This window comes from Pecten maximus, chromosome 14, assembly GCF_902652985.1.
Source record: "Pecten maximus chromosome 14, xPecMax1.1, whole genome shotgun sequence".
Classification (NCBI taxonomy): domain Eukaryota; kingdom Metazoa; phylum Mollusca; class Bivalvia; order Pectinida; family Pectinidae; genus Pecten; species Pecten maximus.
In genome coordinates, this window is record NC_047028.1 from 25,926,358 (window position 1) to 25,942,523 (window position 16,166).

General features: G+C 37.9%; 1 protein-coding gene across 2 annotated transcripts in view; it reads left to right on the top strand.

Annotated features, from left to right (window-relative positions):
• The window catches only part of LOC117343023, a 73,376-nt gene that overhangs the window by 50,323 nt on the left and 6,887 nt on the right, over nucleotides 1-16,166 (top strand). Inside the window, exons 4-6 of one of the 2 annotated variants that reach the window (XM_033905348.1) lie at nucleotides 10,241-10,297; nucleotides 13,382-13,468; nucleotides 15,552-15,635. In XM_033905348.1, coding sequence (XP_033761239.1) covers nucleotides 10,241-10,297; nucleotides 13,382-13,468; nucleotides 15,552-15,635 — 228 coding nt within the window. The remainder of the gene's footprint in view (nucleotides 1-10,240; nucleotides 10,298-13,381; nucleotides 13,469-15,551; nucleotides 15,636-16,166) is intronic. The other variant, XM_033905347.1, reaches the window with a different exon arrangement.

Genomic DNA, 16,166 nt, shown 5'->3' on the forward strand with positions numbered 1-16,166 from the left:
TAGTGTGAAAGGACGTACACGTCGGTGTAGTTTCATAGGCATAATTCGGCCGATACTCAGAGTGGCTTGAATATTATTTCGTTCATATTTCAATTTGCTTATTACTTTTAGAATAATACTTCTACTAATAAAAGACTTTATTTAGGGTCTATGCCACTATGAGTCGCAGGACTCTTCCTCCAAACGGTCGATATTGTCAATGCTTTAAATTCCCTTGAGGATGCTTGTAAGTAACCCAAGCTGATGGGCTTTACGCATGTGGGTTAATGTTGCATATATAATATGTTTTTTTAATAAATGCATTATTTAATAATTTCCCCGTCAGTTCTGTTTGTTTCCATGACCGGATTTTAATGTTAGGTGTCCAACGTCCTTATCGGGATGTTTTCGTCGGTTCTCGTGTTGTCGCGTGGTCACGTGACCGACACGAAGGACTACATTAACACTTGGTCGGTAAATATGGCCAGAGCACCCAACTAACGTATTTTGCCATACAAACAAACGTGATAGACTTGTTTATCGTACTAAGAAACCGAGGGGCAAAGTGCTGTACATTCTTCTATTTATTCACGTACAGTTACATAACGGCGTTATAAACTGGTATTAATTGACGAAGTGTCGATTAATTGACTACTTTTTTGATAATTTTGACGATGTTTGTCATTTTGGTTAGAATGTACAGCACTTTTCGTTGTTCTCGTACAATTACCTTCACGCTCTTGTCTGTTTCATAAGTATTAATTTTGGGTAGTCGGGTGCTCTAGGACGATTCATAGAGCAAGTGTTAATGTTCACGCTTCAATATTGGAACTCTTCAGTGTTTTAAGTAACGAAATCGGCATATAGAAGCGAATAAAAGTTGATAGACGAATGCAATGGATCGTAATTAATTCAATTAATTATTTACAGAGGATTTCCAAAGACATAAGGTATAGTTAGAAGTTTTCGGTTGTACAAACAAGTTTGTAAATTCGACACTGTGGTAAAACTACCGTCCTCGTCGTTGCCATGACAGCCGATCTAAGTTGCGATCACGAATGCACTGACAAAGTGAAAGTTGAAGTCTTTTGCACAACATGCCGTTTTTTCTTATAAATACATTCACACCTCATATTGATTGAGGTTGTTTTACCATACCTGATCAATTGAAATAAAAGAAAACTAACAAAAACACTAAAAAATACAGAATGAAGCTTTCGTGTCAGGCAGTGCAGACACAACGCGGGATCTGTAAACAATGTGACGTCATCGGAATGTACAAGTTGCAACAATGTACAACAATGTATATTTTACATGAATACACTAATGAGCAACGAAATTGGACGCAACATTAACCCACATGCGTAAGGCCCCAATGGCTGGCGTTATCATGAATTCTACTTGTAATTTATTAATGACTGTAAGGCAGTTTTAAATATATACACCTATTTGAATGTTCGGTTCAACTTATCCGATATCAGTGTGTGGTTGTAAAATCTGTAGTATCATCCTATTTGTAGATATTTAACAAAGATAATCAAACTTGAAATAGATACTTGAAATGGAGTGTACGTTTTATATAATATATTTCCTGCCACTCCCAAAAATACCTCCAAACGTCCTTCAGTACAAACAGGTGAATTACTACATGCAGGAAGTTGGTGGCAGGTTATTATCTACTCAATAGCGACTTTGACCTGAAGTTATTATTATCGTTATCACACGCAAATTTAGTCCTAATTATTTCCTGGGGCTCTCTGAAATTGTCATTTCCAATTCCTCTTCCCATATTACCCAACATTTTTTACTTTAATTCTTTTTATTCCTTTACACGTTGAGTTTTTGGCAAGATCAATAGAAAGAAGTACAGCCATATTTTACTTTATTGTTTACACGTCATTAAATAAACATAACTGTTGACAGGACGTTAAACAATACAATACCTATTGTTTATGTAGTTAGTGTTTTATTAAGAAAAAATGTTTCAATTGGAACCATAACAGTTGACAGGATGTTAAACAATACAAAATTTATTGCTGATGCAGTTATTGTGCATTTTACGAAAATTGATTCAATGGAATGAGAAAATTATGGTGCATTGTAGTATAATTAGATCACGAACAGTATAATTCGCAAAATTACTGTGCATTGTATTTTAAAGGAAATGAGGGTTTTAGTCTGTGATATTCCATCCTGTTTTCGCTTTATAAGTGATGGCTTAGTCAACTTTACATAAAAGCATATACATTCGTGTCGATATGTGATACCGTTCATGAATAGATTCGTTTATAGAAAGATAATAATTTTAAATAATGACAAAACTAGAACTTAAAATTATGACCACCCATGCGCTTCCCCTTAATCTTCCATCCAATCACAGGCTTGTATTTTGTAATTGGGTGTTACTGTTCTTTTCGCCATGGAGACAGACTTCTGTCTGGTTTTACTAGTTAGAATAATTCTGTCTTGGTAACCATCAATAGCAACAATTCGGGAAATGTTTATTTACATAGGATACTGTTCATATACTGTACAGTAATCATTAATGATGAAATTGGCCATGTAATTTATGAACAATTGTTTCAGGAGAACAGAAGAACAAACTGAAAGGATGATTCCGATACACCGCAATTTTCATAGTGGTGGCACGGCGTGTTGTATTATTCCAAATGTTTGTCGAATGTCAGCCAGAAGTAATTCATAGACCTATCGATAAAATAGACAAATGGTATTTTTAATAAAATTCATTAAAAAAAGAACTTGCGGCTTTTCTGCTGACACTTCTCTAGCGTTCGAAATGGGAAAGTTTTGGTATTGAATTTAAACAGGTATAAAAAAAACTTGAACCAACTCTAGACGCGCCATCATCCGGGGTGTTTTTGGTAGACACTTTCCTGTATGTTAATTCGGAAACAGTTACTCTCAATTTTCGCCCTATTACCAGGAACGTGAGAAACACAAACGTAACAATAGAGTGTTATCTCATAATACTCATTTTAAACTTATTGATACGCCATAAGTTACTACTTGTGCGTTCAATGTTTTCAGGGTTTTTATCGTCCTCTTATAAGCCAGGTACATATGGCAGGCAAGTATGCCGGGATCAATAAAGCCTCTTTGCTACCCACTAAGCAAAAGAGAAGGGGAAATATACGCAAATAAAATTACTTTTTAATTCTTATCGTTATATCGGACCAGATATAGCAGTTTCAAATCGACCATAATGAATAAACACAATATGTATGACATACAGACATTTGGCAGATTACATTGACAAAGCGCCGCCATATTTGTTCTCCCTGTTCTTGCTGTGGAGGTGGTGTGTGATTCCTGTTCCTAGAATATGTTCTGTACTTTGTTCCTGATGTTAGGGCAATAAGACCATTGTTCTCGTGTTCGAGAACAGCCAATGACATTGTTCTCGTGTTCGAGAACAGCCAATAACATTGTTCACGTGTTCGAGAACAGCCAATAACATACTGTTCTCGTGTTCGAGAACAGCCAATAACATTGTTCTCGTGTTCGAGAACAGCTAATAACATTGTTCTCGTGTTCGAGAACAGCTAATAATATTGTTCTCGTGTTCGAGAACAGCCGATAACATTGTTCTCGTGTTCGAGAACAGCCAATAACATTGTTCTCGTGTTCAAGAACAGTCAATTATATTGTTCTCGTGGTCAAGAACAGCAATTAATATTGTTCTCGTGTTCGAGAACAGCCAATAACATTGTTCTCGTGTTCGAGAACAGCTAATAACATTGTTCTCGTGTTCAAGAACAGTCATTAATATTGTTCTCGTGGTCAAGAACAGCCATTAATATTGTTCCCGAGTCGAGAACAGCCTATAACATTGTTCTCGTGTTCAAGAACAGCCAATAACATTGCTCTCGTGTTCAAGAACAGCCATTAATATTGTTCCCGTGTTCGAGAACAGCCAATAACATTGTTTTCGTGTTCAAGAACATCCAATAACAATGTTCTCGTGTTCGAAAACAGCCAGTAACATTGTTGTCGCTCTCGCCCAAAGACATGCCTTGTGATTACTGAAGGTGTGTTACCTGTATATGAATGACCTATGACCTCACATTATATGGCAAATAATGCTTGAACTTGATATCAGGATACGATAAGTGGATTGCACTGATTCACTGTGGGGTTGACGCACAACTGCAGATAGCGTATAGTTTACCTGCGGTAGTCACAGTATGTACGCATCTTCACCTTGGCAACATGATAAACTCTTATGTGCTGTGGCTAGCTCGGATCACTTCTACCTTCTGTGCGCTGATCTCGGGTGGCCTTTCCCCTCTATCTCGAGTGACTAGATCACTTCTCTTGTCTATACATTGTGACTATCCCAGGTCACTTTTCCCCTCTATCTAGAGTGACTAGGCCACCTCTCTTGTCTATACACTGTGACTATCCCAGGTCACCTCTCTTGTCTATAGACTGTGACTATCCCAGGTCACCTCTCTTGTCTATACAATGTGACTATCCCAGGTCACCTCTCTTGTCTATAGACTGTAACTATCCCAGGTCACCTCTCTTGTCTATATACTGTAACTATCCCAGGTCACTTTTCTCCTCTATCTAGAGTGACAAGGCCACCTCTCTTGTCTATACACTGTGACTATCCCAGGTCACCTCTCTTGTCTATAGACTGTGACTATCCCAGGTCACCTCTCTTGTCTATACACTGTGACTATCCCAGGTCACCTCTCTTGTCTATAGACTGTAACTATCCCAGGTTACCTCTCTTGTCTATAGACTGTGACTATCCCAGGTCACCTCTCTTGTCTATAGACTGTGACTATCCCAGGTCACCTCTCTTGTCTATAGACTGTGACTATCCCAGGTCAACTCTCTTGTCTATAGACTGTGACTATCCCAGGTCACCTCTCTTGTCTATAGACTGTGACTATCCCAGGTCACCTCTCTTGTCTATAGACTGTAACTATCTCATGTCACCTCTCTTGTCTATAGACTGTGACTATCCCAGGTCAACTCTCTTGTCTATACACTGTGACTATCCCAGGTCAACTCTCTTGTCTATACACTGTGACTATCCCAGGTCACCTCTCTTGTCTATATACTGTAACTATCTCATGTCACCTCTCTTGTCTATAGACTGTGACTATCCCAGGTCAACTCTCTTGTCTATACACTGTGACTATCCCAGGTCAACTCTCTTGTCTATACACTGTGACTATCCCAGGTCAACTCTCTTGTCTATACACTGTGACTATCCCAGGTCACATGTCTTGTCTATACACTGTGACTATCCCAGGTCATCTCTCTTGTCTATACACTGTGACTGTCCCAGGTCACTTTTCCCCTCTATCTAGAGTGACTAGGCCACCTCTCTTGTCTATACACTGTGACTATCCCAGGTCACCTCTCTTGTCTATAGACTGTGACTATCCCAGGTCACCTCTCTTGTCTATACACTGTGACTATCCCAGGTCAACTCTCTTGTCTATACACTGTGACTGTCCCAGGTCACCTCTCTTGTCTATACACTGTGACTATCCCAGGTCAGCTCTCTTGTCTATATACTGTGACTATCCCAGGTCACCTCTCTTGTCTATACACTGTGACTATCCCAGGTCACCTCTCTTGTCTATACACTGTGACTATCCCAGGCCACCTCTCTTGTCTATAAACTGTGACTATCCCAGGTCATCTCTCTTGTCTATAGACTGTAACTATCCCAGGTCACCTCTCTTGTCTATATTCTGTGACTATCCCAGGTCACTTTTCAGCTCTATGTACTTTGGCTACCCCTGCCCTTTATGTACTGTGACTACCTCACTGCACATTTCGTTCTATGTACTGACTACACTCTTCTATACACTCTGACTATCCCAAGTCACCTTTCTTGTATTTGTACTGTGGTTGTCCTAGTTCACATTTCAGTTCTGTTAGCTGTAAATACCCTAGGTCATATTCCCTTTCTTTGTACTATGACGAACCCAAGTCACCTCTCATTCTATGTGATGTGACTAACCCAGGTCACCTCTCATTATATGTACTGTGACTAACCCAGGTCACATCTCATTCTATGTACTGTGACTAACCCAGGTCACCTCTCATCCTGTGCACTGTAACTAACCCAGGTCACCTCTCATTCTATGTACTGTGACTAACCCAGGTCACATCTCATTCTATGTACTGTGACTAACCCGGGTCACCTCTCATCCTATGCACTGTAACTAACCCGGGTCACCTCTCATTCTATGTACTGTAACTAACCCGGGTCACCGCTCATTCTATGTACTGGGACTAACCCAGGTCACTTCTCATTCTATATACTGTGACTAACCAGGGTCACCTCTCATCCTATATACTGTGACTAACCCGGTTCACCTGTCATCCTATGCACTGTAACTAACCCAGGTCACCTCTCATCCTATGTACTGTGACAAACCCGGGTCACATCTCATTCTATGTACTGTAACTAACCCAGGTCACCTCTCATTCTATGTGTTGTGACTTACCCAGGTCACCCCTCATTCTATGTGTTGTGACTAACCCAGGTCACCCCTCATTCTATGTGTTGTGACTAACCCAGGTCACCCCTCATTCTATGTGTTGTGACTAACCCAGGTCACCTCTCATTCTATGTGTTGTGACTAACCCGGGTCACCCCTCATTCTATGTGTTGTGACTAACCCAGGTCACCTCTCATTCTATGTGTTGTGACTAACCCAGGTCACCCCTCATTCTATGTGTTGTGACTAACCCAGGTCACCCCTCATTCTATGTGTTGTGACTAACCCGGGTCACCTCTCATTCTATGTGTTGTGACTAACCCGGGTCACCCCTCATTCTATGTGTTGTGACTAACCCAGGTCACCCCTCATTCTATGTGTTGTGACTAACCCAGGTCACCTCTCATTCTATGTGTTGTGACTAACCCAGGTCACCTCTCATTCTATGTGTTGTGACTACCCTATGTCACATTTCCTCTCTTTGTAATTTACACTTCTCATTTTACGGGCACATTATTTTAACGTGTTGGGTTGAAGAATCCTCTATATGATTTACAACGATATTATATAACGACCTTCCACTGCCTACCTTAAAACGAGATGAAACCCCTTTACTGTTTATTCCGATAAACACGTATTAGTAGTATGCCGTTTTAAGACGATCAATGATAAAGCATGTATGCGTCTGGTTTTCTGTACCTCGATAACAGGCCAGGAACGTGACTTATAGAATTATATGTGTATATTCTCGCTGGGGAATGTGTAACCTATTCTACATTTGTTTTTCCTATTGGGCATTTTTATTACACAATCCGCATGAAAATTAAATTGTGTTGTGACTAACCCAGGTCACCCCTCATTCTATGTGTTGTGACTAACCCAGGTCACCTCTCATTCTATGTGTTGTGACTAACCCGGGTCACATCTCATTCTATGTGTTGTGACTTACCCAGGTCACCCCTCATTCTATGTGTTGTGACTAACCCAGGTCACCCCTCATTCTATGTGTTGTGACTAACCCAGGTCACCTCTCATTCTATGTGTTGTGACTAACCCAGGTCACCTCTCATTCTATGTGTTGTGACTACCCTATGTCACATTTCCTCTCTTTGTAATTTACACTTCTCATTTTACGGGCACATTATTTTAACGTGTTGGGTTGAAGAATCCTCTATATGATTTACAACGATATTATATAACGACCTTCCACTGCCTACCTTAAAACGAGATGAAACCCCTTTACTGTTTATTCCGATAAACACGTATTAGTAGTATGCCGTTTTAAGACGATCAATGATAAAGCATGTATGCGTCTGGTTTTCTGTACCTCGATAACAGGCCAGGAACGTGACTTATAGAATTATATGTGTATATTCTCGCTGGGGAATGTGTAACCTATTCTACATTTGTTTTTCCTATTGGGCATTTTTATTACACAATCCGCATGAAAATTAAACTGTTCGGCTTTTGGACCTCCCCAATGTAGATTTTATCAAGTTTCCTCCATTTTTTAATCTCGACACAGTAAGCCCCTAGCATCACAGACAAGGCATATACAGGCAAATGTCTTGAGGTAAATTTGTCCTGAAAAATGTTGACCTGAGAATGACCTGAAAATTCGGTCAATTTCAGATGAAGAAATCTTTATGTCAAGTTTTGCCATTTGTTTTTAAACATTTAGCCTGTTTTATCATTTTGCCCTATGTATTTTACTCTCTTATATCGTAATGAAAGGTACTCATTCTTATATATATTTTCAAGAGAAATAAATACTGATAAGCTACTTAATATCGCCTATAATGAATAACAAAAGATAGAAAAAAAATATGCGATGTATCATTAGCACAATTTATCGTAAAACAATATGAATTGCTTGTCTTTTGTAAAATCTTTTTTGAGATTGTAGGTAGTATGGTTAACACTGGTGGTGGACTTTGGTCCTCGATATTTACAGTAACCTGAATTCCGCTTATAATGCATTTAGAAAGTGACATTGTGCAGAATAAACATGTCCTTCACTTACATATAAGTATATCGTTGACAGTTTTGGACGATATTTATTTAGGGGACTGTAACAGCTCCCTATTCAAATTCAAGATTATTTCGTATGTTTGTTTTACAATACTTTTCTTTGTGGTATAGCTTCAATAAATGCACTTCCTTGTCGTCTTCGAGTCTGGATGTCTGACTTGTGTATTGATTTTGTAGTATATATATAGTATATATATTTTTGTTTTAAGTAACTTTGAATAATATATGATTTAGCCGTAGTATCATATAAGATAGTACAAATCTTTAAGTCACACTGTGACTAACCCGGGTCACCTCTAATTGTATGTAATGTGACTTACTCATGTCACCTCTCATTCTATGCACTGTGACTAACCCAGGTCACCTTTCATTCGATGTACTGTGACTAACCCAGGTCCCTCTCATTCTATGTACTGTGACTAACCCGGGTCATTTCTCTAATTGTATGTACTGACACTAACCCATGCAGTGGCGTAGGAAGCGGGGGGGGCAGGGGGGCAATTGCCCCCCCCCCCCCCCCCCACACACACTTTTTTCAGTGGGGGGGCAAACATATCTTTTTGCCCCCCCACTTTTTGACATCCAAAATCTAAAAAAGGGGAAAAAACACGAATTTATATATTCATTTCGATAAATATCTGTATATTTTCGAACCGATAATGTTTTCTTGAAGGCAACGATAAAAACTGTATCTTGTACATCCGGAACATTCCGACCTTTATACTAGTATATCAATCCTCAGACCTGTGTGTCGGTCGTCTGCAATAGCCTGGTAAGTCAATATTTATATCTTAATACGAAATTTTGCTTAACTTCATCACATAGATTCAATAAGTTGATGATAATTTGTGAAGTTAATTGAGTTCATAATGAGAACAAGACAGAAACACAACATGAATAAAAATGCGCGGTTTTAACGTGAATAGAGTGATACTAATTACCGACAGGTACGAGGAAATACAAAAAACAATTCGGTTCGCGCCTACGGCGCTCGCTTTATCACTAAATTACTGCCCCCCCCCCCCCCCCCCCCTTTCGATTGCAGATCCACAGGGGGCCCTCGCCACCCTGGGACCCGCTGGGCGGCCCCCAGACCTCTCGCAAAAAGGGGAAAAAAATCGGCTCGCGCCTACGGCGCTCGCATGATCACTTAATTACTGGACCCCCCCTTTCGAAAACTCCTGGATCCGCGCCTGATCCCGAATTATTGGAAATGTGCTATATTCATTTTTCGCGGAGGGCTTAGACCCCCTTGAACCCCCTATCAGGGCGCTGCCCTGGATCCGCTGGGCGGCCCCTTAGACCCCTCGTAAAAAAAAAAAAAAAAAAGGAAAAAAAATCGGCTCGCGCCGACGGCGCTCGCATTATTACTAAATTACTGGACCACCCGCCCTTTCAAAAATCCTGGCCGTGCCTGGTGATTCATGATTTGCGTAAATAACTTATTTTGTACTACAAAAATTATCTAAATTATCATGGGATGTTGAAATGATAATTATTGCCTAATTTTGCGGAGATGGCATACGATTTGTTTAGTGCGTAAAATTTAAGGTTAAAAAAAATTTTGCCCCCCCACTTTTTGACGACTTCCTACGCCACTGCCATGTCACCTCTCATCCTATGTACTGTCAACTTTGAATAATCTATTACTTAGCCGTAGTATCATATAATATAGTACACATCTTTAAGTCACATTTTACCCCTAACCATTTCTTTGTTTTTGTTTTCAATTTTTTTAGATGAAAACTTCCAACAGACGGTTCCTACACCGACTCCACGTAGTCCTGTTGAACATGGTAAATATTCTACTTTAATAAAGAAAATTTCATTTTTATGACAAAAGATGAACTATTTACACATATATTTTCATGTTACCGTCGCTAAGGAACATGGTTGCATCACTGTGGTAATATGTCACCTTTATACTTTGTGGTTTCGCTATGACTACCCCATATCTAACTTTGAAAACGTGACATTCACAAATTTTGCCTTGATTTGCCTGTCGAGTAATATCAATTATTTCTTTATATAGCAATTTTCGCCCATTAATTTTCATAATGTTATCATTTATTATTATTATTCATTATTTAATCTAATGACCTAAAGTCATCATTTGCCCATTAATCTAATGACCTGACGTCATCATTCGCCCATTAATCTAATGACCTAACGTCATCATTTGCCCATTAATCTAATGACATTACGTCATCACTTGCCCATCAATCTAATGACCTAACGTCATCATTTACCCATTAATCTAATGACCTGACGTCATCACTTGCCCATTAATCTAATGACCTAACGTCATCACTTGCCCATTAATCTAATGACCTAACGCCATTATTTGTCTATTAATCTAATGACCTAACGTTATCATTTGTCTATTAATCTAATGACCTAACGTTATCATTTACCCATTAATCTAATGACCTAACGTCATCATTTGCCAATTAATCTAATGGCCTAACGTCGTCATTTGCCAATTAATCGAATGGCCTAACGTTATCATTTACCAATTAATCTAATGACCTAACGTTATCATTTACCCATTAATCTAATCACCTGACATCATCATTTACCCATTAATCTAATGACCTAACGTCGTCATTTGTCCATTAATCTAATGACCTAACGTCATCATTTCCCAATTAATCTAATCACCTGACGTCATCATTCGCCCATTAATCTAATGACCTAACGTCATCATTTGCCAATTAATCTAATGACCTAACATCATCATTTACCCATTAATCTAATCACCTGACGTCATCATTCGCCCATTAATCTAATGACCTAACGTCATCATTTGCCAATTAATCTAATGACCTAACATCATCATTTACCCATTAATCTAATGACCCAACGTCATCATTCGCCCAGTAATCTAATGACCAAACGTTATCATTTATCCATTAATCTAATGACCTAACGTCGTCATTTACCCATTAATCTAATGACCGAACGTCATCATTCGACCATTAATCAAATGACCTAACGCAGTCATTTGCCCATTAATCTAATGACCAAACGTCATTATTTACCCATTAATCTAATGACCTAACGTCATTATTCGCCCATTAATCTAATGACCTAACGTTATCATTTGTCCATTAATTTAATGACCTAACGTTATCATTAACTCATTAATCTAATGACATGACGTCATCATTTCACCAATAATCTAATGACATAACGTCATCATTTGACCATTAATCTAATGATCTAACGTCATCATTTGTCAATTAATCAAATGACATAACGTCATCATTTGACCAATAATCTAATGACCTAACGTCATCATTTCTCCATTATTCTAATGACATAACGTCATCATTTGACCATTAATCTAATGACCTAACGTCATTATTCGCCCATTAATCTAATGACCAAACGTTATCATTCGCCCATTAATCTAATGACCTAACGTCATCATTTGTCCATTAATCTAATGACATACCGTCATCATTTGACCAATAATCTAATGAACTGACGTCATCACTTGTCCATTAATCTAATGACCTAACGTCATCATTCGCCCATTAATCTAATGACCTAACGTCATCATTCGCCCATTAATCTAATCACCTGACGTCATCATTTACCAATTAATCTAATGACCTAACGTCATCATTTGCCCATTAATCTAATGACATAACGTCATCACTTGCCCATCAATCTAATGACCTAACGTCATCATTTACCCATTAATCTAATAACCTGACGTCATCACTTGCCCATTAATCTAATGACCTAACGTCATCACTTGCCCATTAATCTAATGACCTAACGTCATCATTTGTCTATTAATCTAATGACCTGACGTCATCACTTGCCCATTAATCTAATGACCTAACGTCATCATTTGCCCATTAATCTAATGACCTAACGTTCTCATTTGCCCATTAATCTAATGACCTAACGTCACCATTCGCCCATTAATCTAATGACATAACGTCATCACTTGCCCATTAATCTAATGACCTAACGTCATCATTTGCCCATTAATCTAATGACCTGACGTCATCATTTGCCCATTAATCTAATGACCTAACGTCATCATTCGCCCATTAATCCAATGACCTAACGTCGTCATTTGTCCATTAATCTCATGACCTAACGTCATCATTTGTCCATTAACCTAATGTCATAACGGCATCATTTACCCATTAATCTAATGTCATAACGTTATCACTTACCCATTAATCTATTGTCATAACGGCATCATTTGCCCGTTAATCTTTATAATGCCATTACTTGCCCGTTAATCTTCATAACGTCATTGCTTGCCCGTTAATCTTTATAATGTCATTACTTGCCCGTTAATATTTATAATGTCATTACTTGCCCGTTAATCTTTATAATGTCATTACTTGCCCGTTAATCTTTATAATGTCATTACTTGCCCGTTAATCTTTATAATGTCATTACCTGCCCGTTAATCTTTCATCTTTATAACATCATTTTTATCCCTTACTATTGATCACGTCATTGTTTGACAGGTTCAAACTTTAAAATGTCATGTGATAATATTTTAAGACATTGATGAAATACTTAATCAGATAGTTTGAAATCAATTGATTATTAGGTGTATGCCACCATATCGATACTCATTTTCTGTCAGTATGCTGATACCGATCAGTTTTAAAGTTCGATTCTGGAAATTTTAATACGCAAAAACAAGTTAAAGGTACCTTGGACTTTTTTCTTTTCTTTTTTTTTTTTCGTTTTTTTTTTGTTTTTTGTTGGTTTTTTTGTTTGTTTTTTTTTTGTTTTTTTGTTGGTTTTTTTTTTTTGTTTTTTTTTGATATTTTTTCCCTTTTTCTGAAATTCGCCAGTTATTCTGTTAAATCATATAACCGACTTCCTTGTGTACATTCCAGAAGATACAACAGACATCCACAGTAGCAGTCGGGAGTCTATCAAATGGGATAAACCAAGTACTGTTAAGTCTACTCCTTCACCTGACCGTAAGTGTTACATAGGAACACACCCTCAGTCAACTGACGATATCATACACACACAAGGTGAACACACCCACTGGTCTGGCTGAGATACAGACACGTGATACAGGAATTTCTTACATAAAGCATGTCAGCAATTTAGTAAACATCACATTGATCATAAAGTGCAATAAGCCATGTTTGCCTGCAAAGCTATATCATTTAAACCACGTTTGGATATCATAGCAACGCAGTGCATTGTTTATATTTTATGTTACGTCACATATGTAAAGCTTAAGAGCTGTACCTTTGTCCACATTGCTTTATCCGTAAGATTCGGCTATGTTCGAATTAAATAGTATAACAACCAACTAAGGTCAGTATATTTAAAACCTGTTTAACAGCCAATACTGAATATTTTACAGTTTTGGAAACTTAATTTGATAGTGTCACAATAAACACAATTACACCTTTTCCATAACTACCTTGTTAAACATTTATTTATCAATGAGCCTTTAAAGGTATATCGGTGGAGGGGTACCGGATTTGGGTTTAGATAACTGTTATCTACGATAATATATAAATCTGTTTGTTTGACGGAGATCTACAAATAACTTTAAACATGCTTCTTCCTGGTTCCCCAGTTGACACTGACAGGTGAGAATGAACTCGAATTATATGTGGGATAGGCATTAGTACAGTACCAGGTATTGATCCAAAAGGTATTGTGTCAATATCATTTTCACAGGCGCTTGCATAGAAAATATGACTTTAATTTTTTTTTATTTTTTTATATGACAGTGGTATGTGTAATCTGTTAAGCTGAAGGTCAGCTTAACAGATTACACATACCACTGTCATATCAAAAAAAAAAAAAATTAAAGTCATATTTTCTATTTATAGCGTTATAGTTATTTTCTATTTATAAAATGGTCACAGGCGCTTGCATAGAAAATATGACTTTAATTTTTTTTTTTTTGATATGACAGTGGTATGTGTAATCTGTTAAGCTGAAGGTCAGCTTAACAGATTACACATACCACTGTCATATCAAAAAAAAAAAAAAAAAGTCATATTTTCTATGCAAGCGCCTGTGATCATTTTATGTTTCTCACATCACTTGCATGTTCTCGGTGGTGTTAGGGGAGCCAATCCCGACATGGACTGGCGGACGACAAGATTTCAGTGCGTCCGTCAGTATTCACTCAACGTTCTTGCGTGGTACATTCACCGATTCAGAATTGCATGAAAATATCTTCTTCGAATTTTAATGTAGTTTTATTTTTACTCATAATTCAATATTACATCTCACTGCACATCTGCTTTTTGGCGGTGGAATACACGGAAATAAAAATAGATTTTGAATTTTGGATCGATTTTCGCGGTGCGCCCCACAAGTCCACATTCAAAGCACTACACCCCACAAGTCAACCTTTGTCATTCGGCCGTCCTTCTGTCCGTCCCTCCATATTCACTGTACCTGTCCGGGTTCAATATCATACACTACTTGTCACTAGAACTTCATACTTGGGGCATATGTTTAACTTGTTGAGGTGGCGTGTCTTGTATCGCAAGTCGGTAACTCTGACCACTATTTGACATTTGATCCACATAAAAATTGTATCCGGGTTATGATACCTATCTTATTCTTGGGGGCACGGGTTTAACTTGGTCAGGCGGCGTGTCAAAATAAGGTTACTATGACATATATTTTGACCTTTGACCTATATGAAATGTGTCCGGGTTCTATCTCATACACTACTTGTTACTGGAACTTTCTACTTGGGACATGAGTGTACATTTGTCAGGAGGTATGGGTAGGTCTATATGACCTACATTTTGACCTTTGACTTACATCCGTAGGGGACTGTAATTTGCTGAAAATCACAAATAAGATATATTTTCGTGATTTAGCATTGAATGTGTTCACCCCTTTCAAGACTTTTAGGTGGCGATATCGTGATAAGCTATGATAATTGGGCTATAAAGTGCTGTGTTACTGTGTGTACGTGTAAGATATAAAACGACCAGCATATTTTAGTTAAGATATAACGACCATGACGACGGCATTTTTATTTTATTTATTATTATTATTTTTTTTTTACTTCAGGTGCAAAAAATGATGACGTGAAAAGTCAATCCCGTGGCGACGACGAAGATCGCTTAAGCTTGTCCACTGTAGCTTCTTTAAGATGTAAGTTAAAGTAAAGTAAACACTTAGAGATAAGAATGGCAGAAGCTTGCTCGACGACGAACCATGGTACCTTGGTAGAGGCTTTTAAATGGTTACGTGATATTTATAACCGATGCATATATCAGCACGTTTGTGTGTTTAAATGGGTTTAACGTACTCTCAATAGCAAAGGTCATTCGAGTACGGGTGCATTGGCCTTTGAGACAATAAAGGAAGGGGGGATATAATAAGAAATATAAAGGAAAATGATATATTTAGTCGATATATACCTCAAATGTAAGATGAATAAAAGCATTTATTACATTTTTGCCAGTGAAATATAGAAATTTATCAAACCAATAAAACTTACATTTCACTGAAGTGATGAGCAGTGAAAATATATGATTTTGCAGTGAAAATATATTTTTTTTTCGCTTTTGACCAATCAGAGCGAACCAATGTATTCACATCATTGAAACTTGCCGATTTTTCCAATCGAAGCGAATAAATATAAATTGGTTATTTTGCTGTATTTCTGAAATATTCAGACTA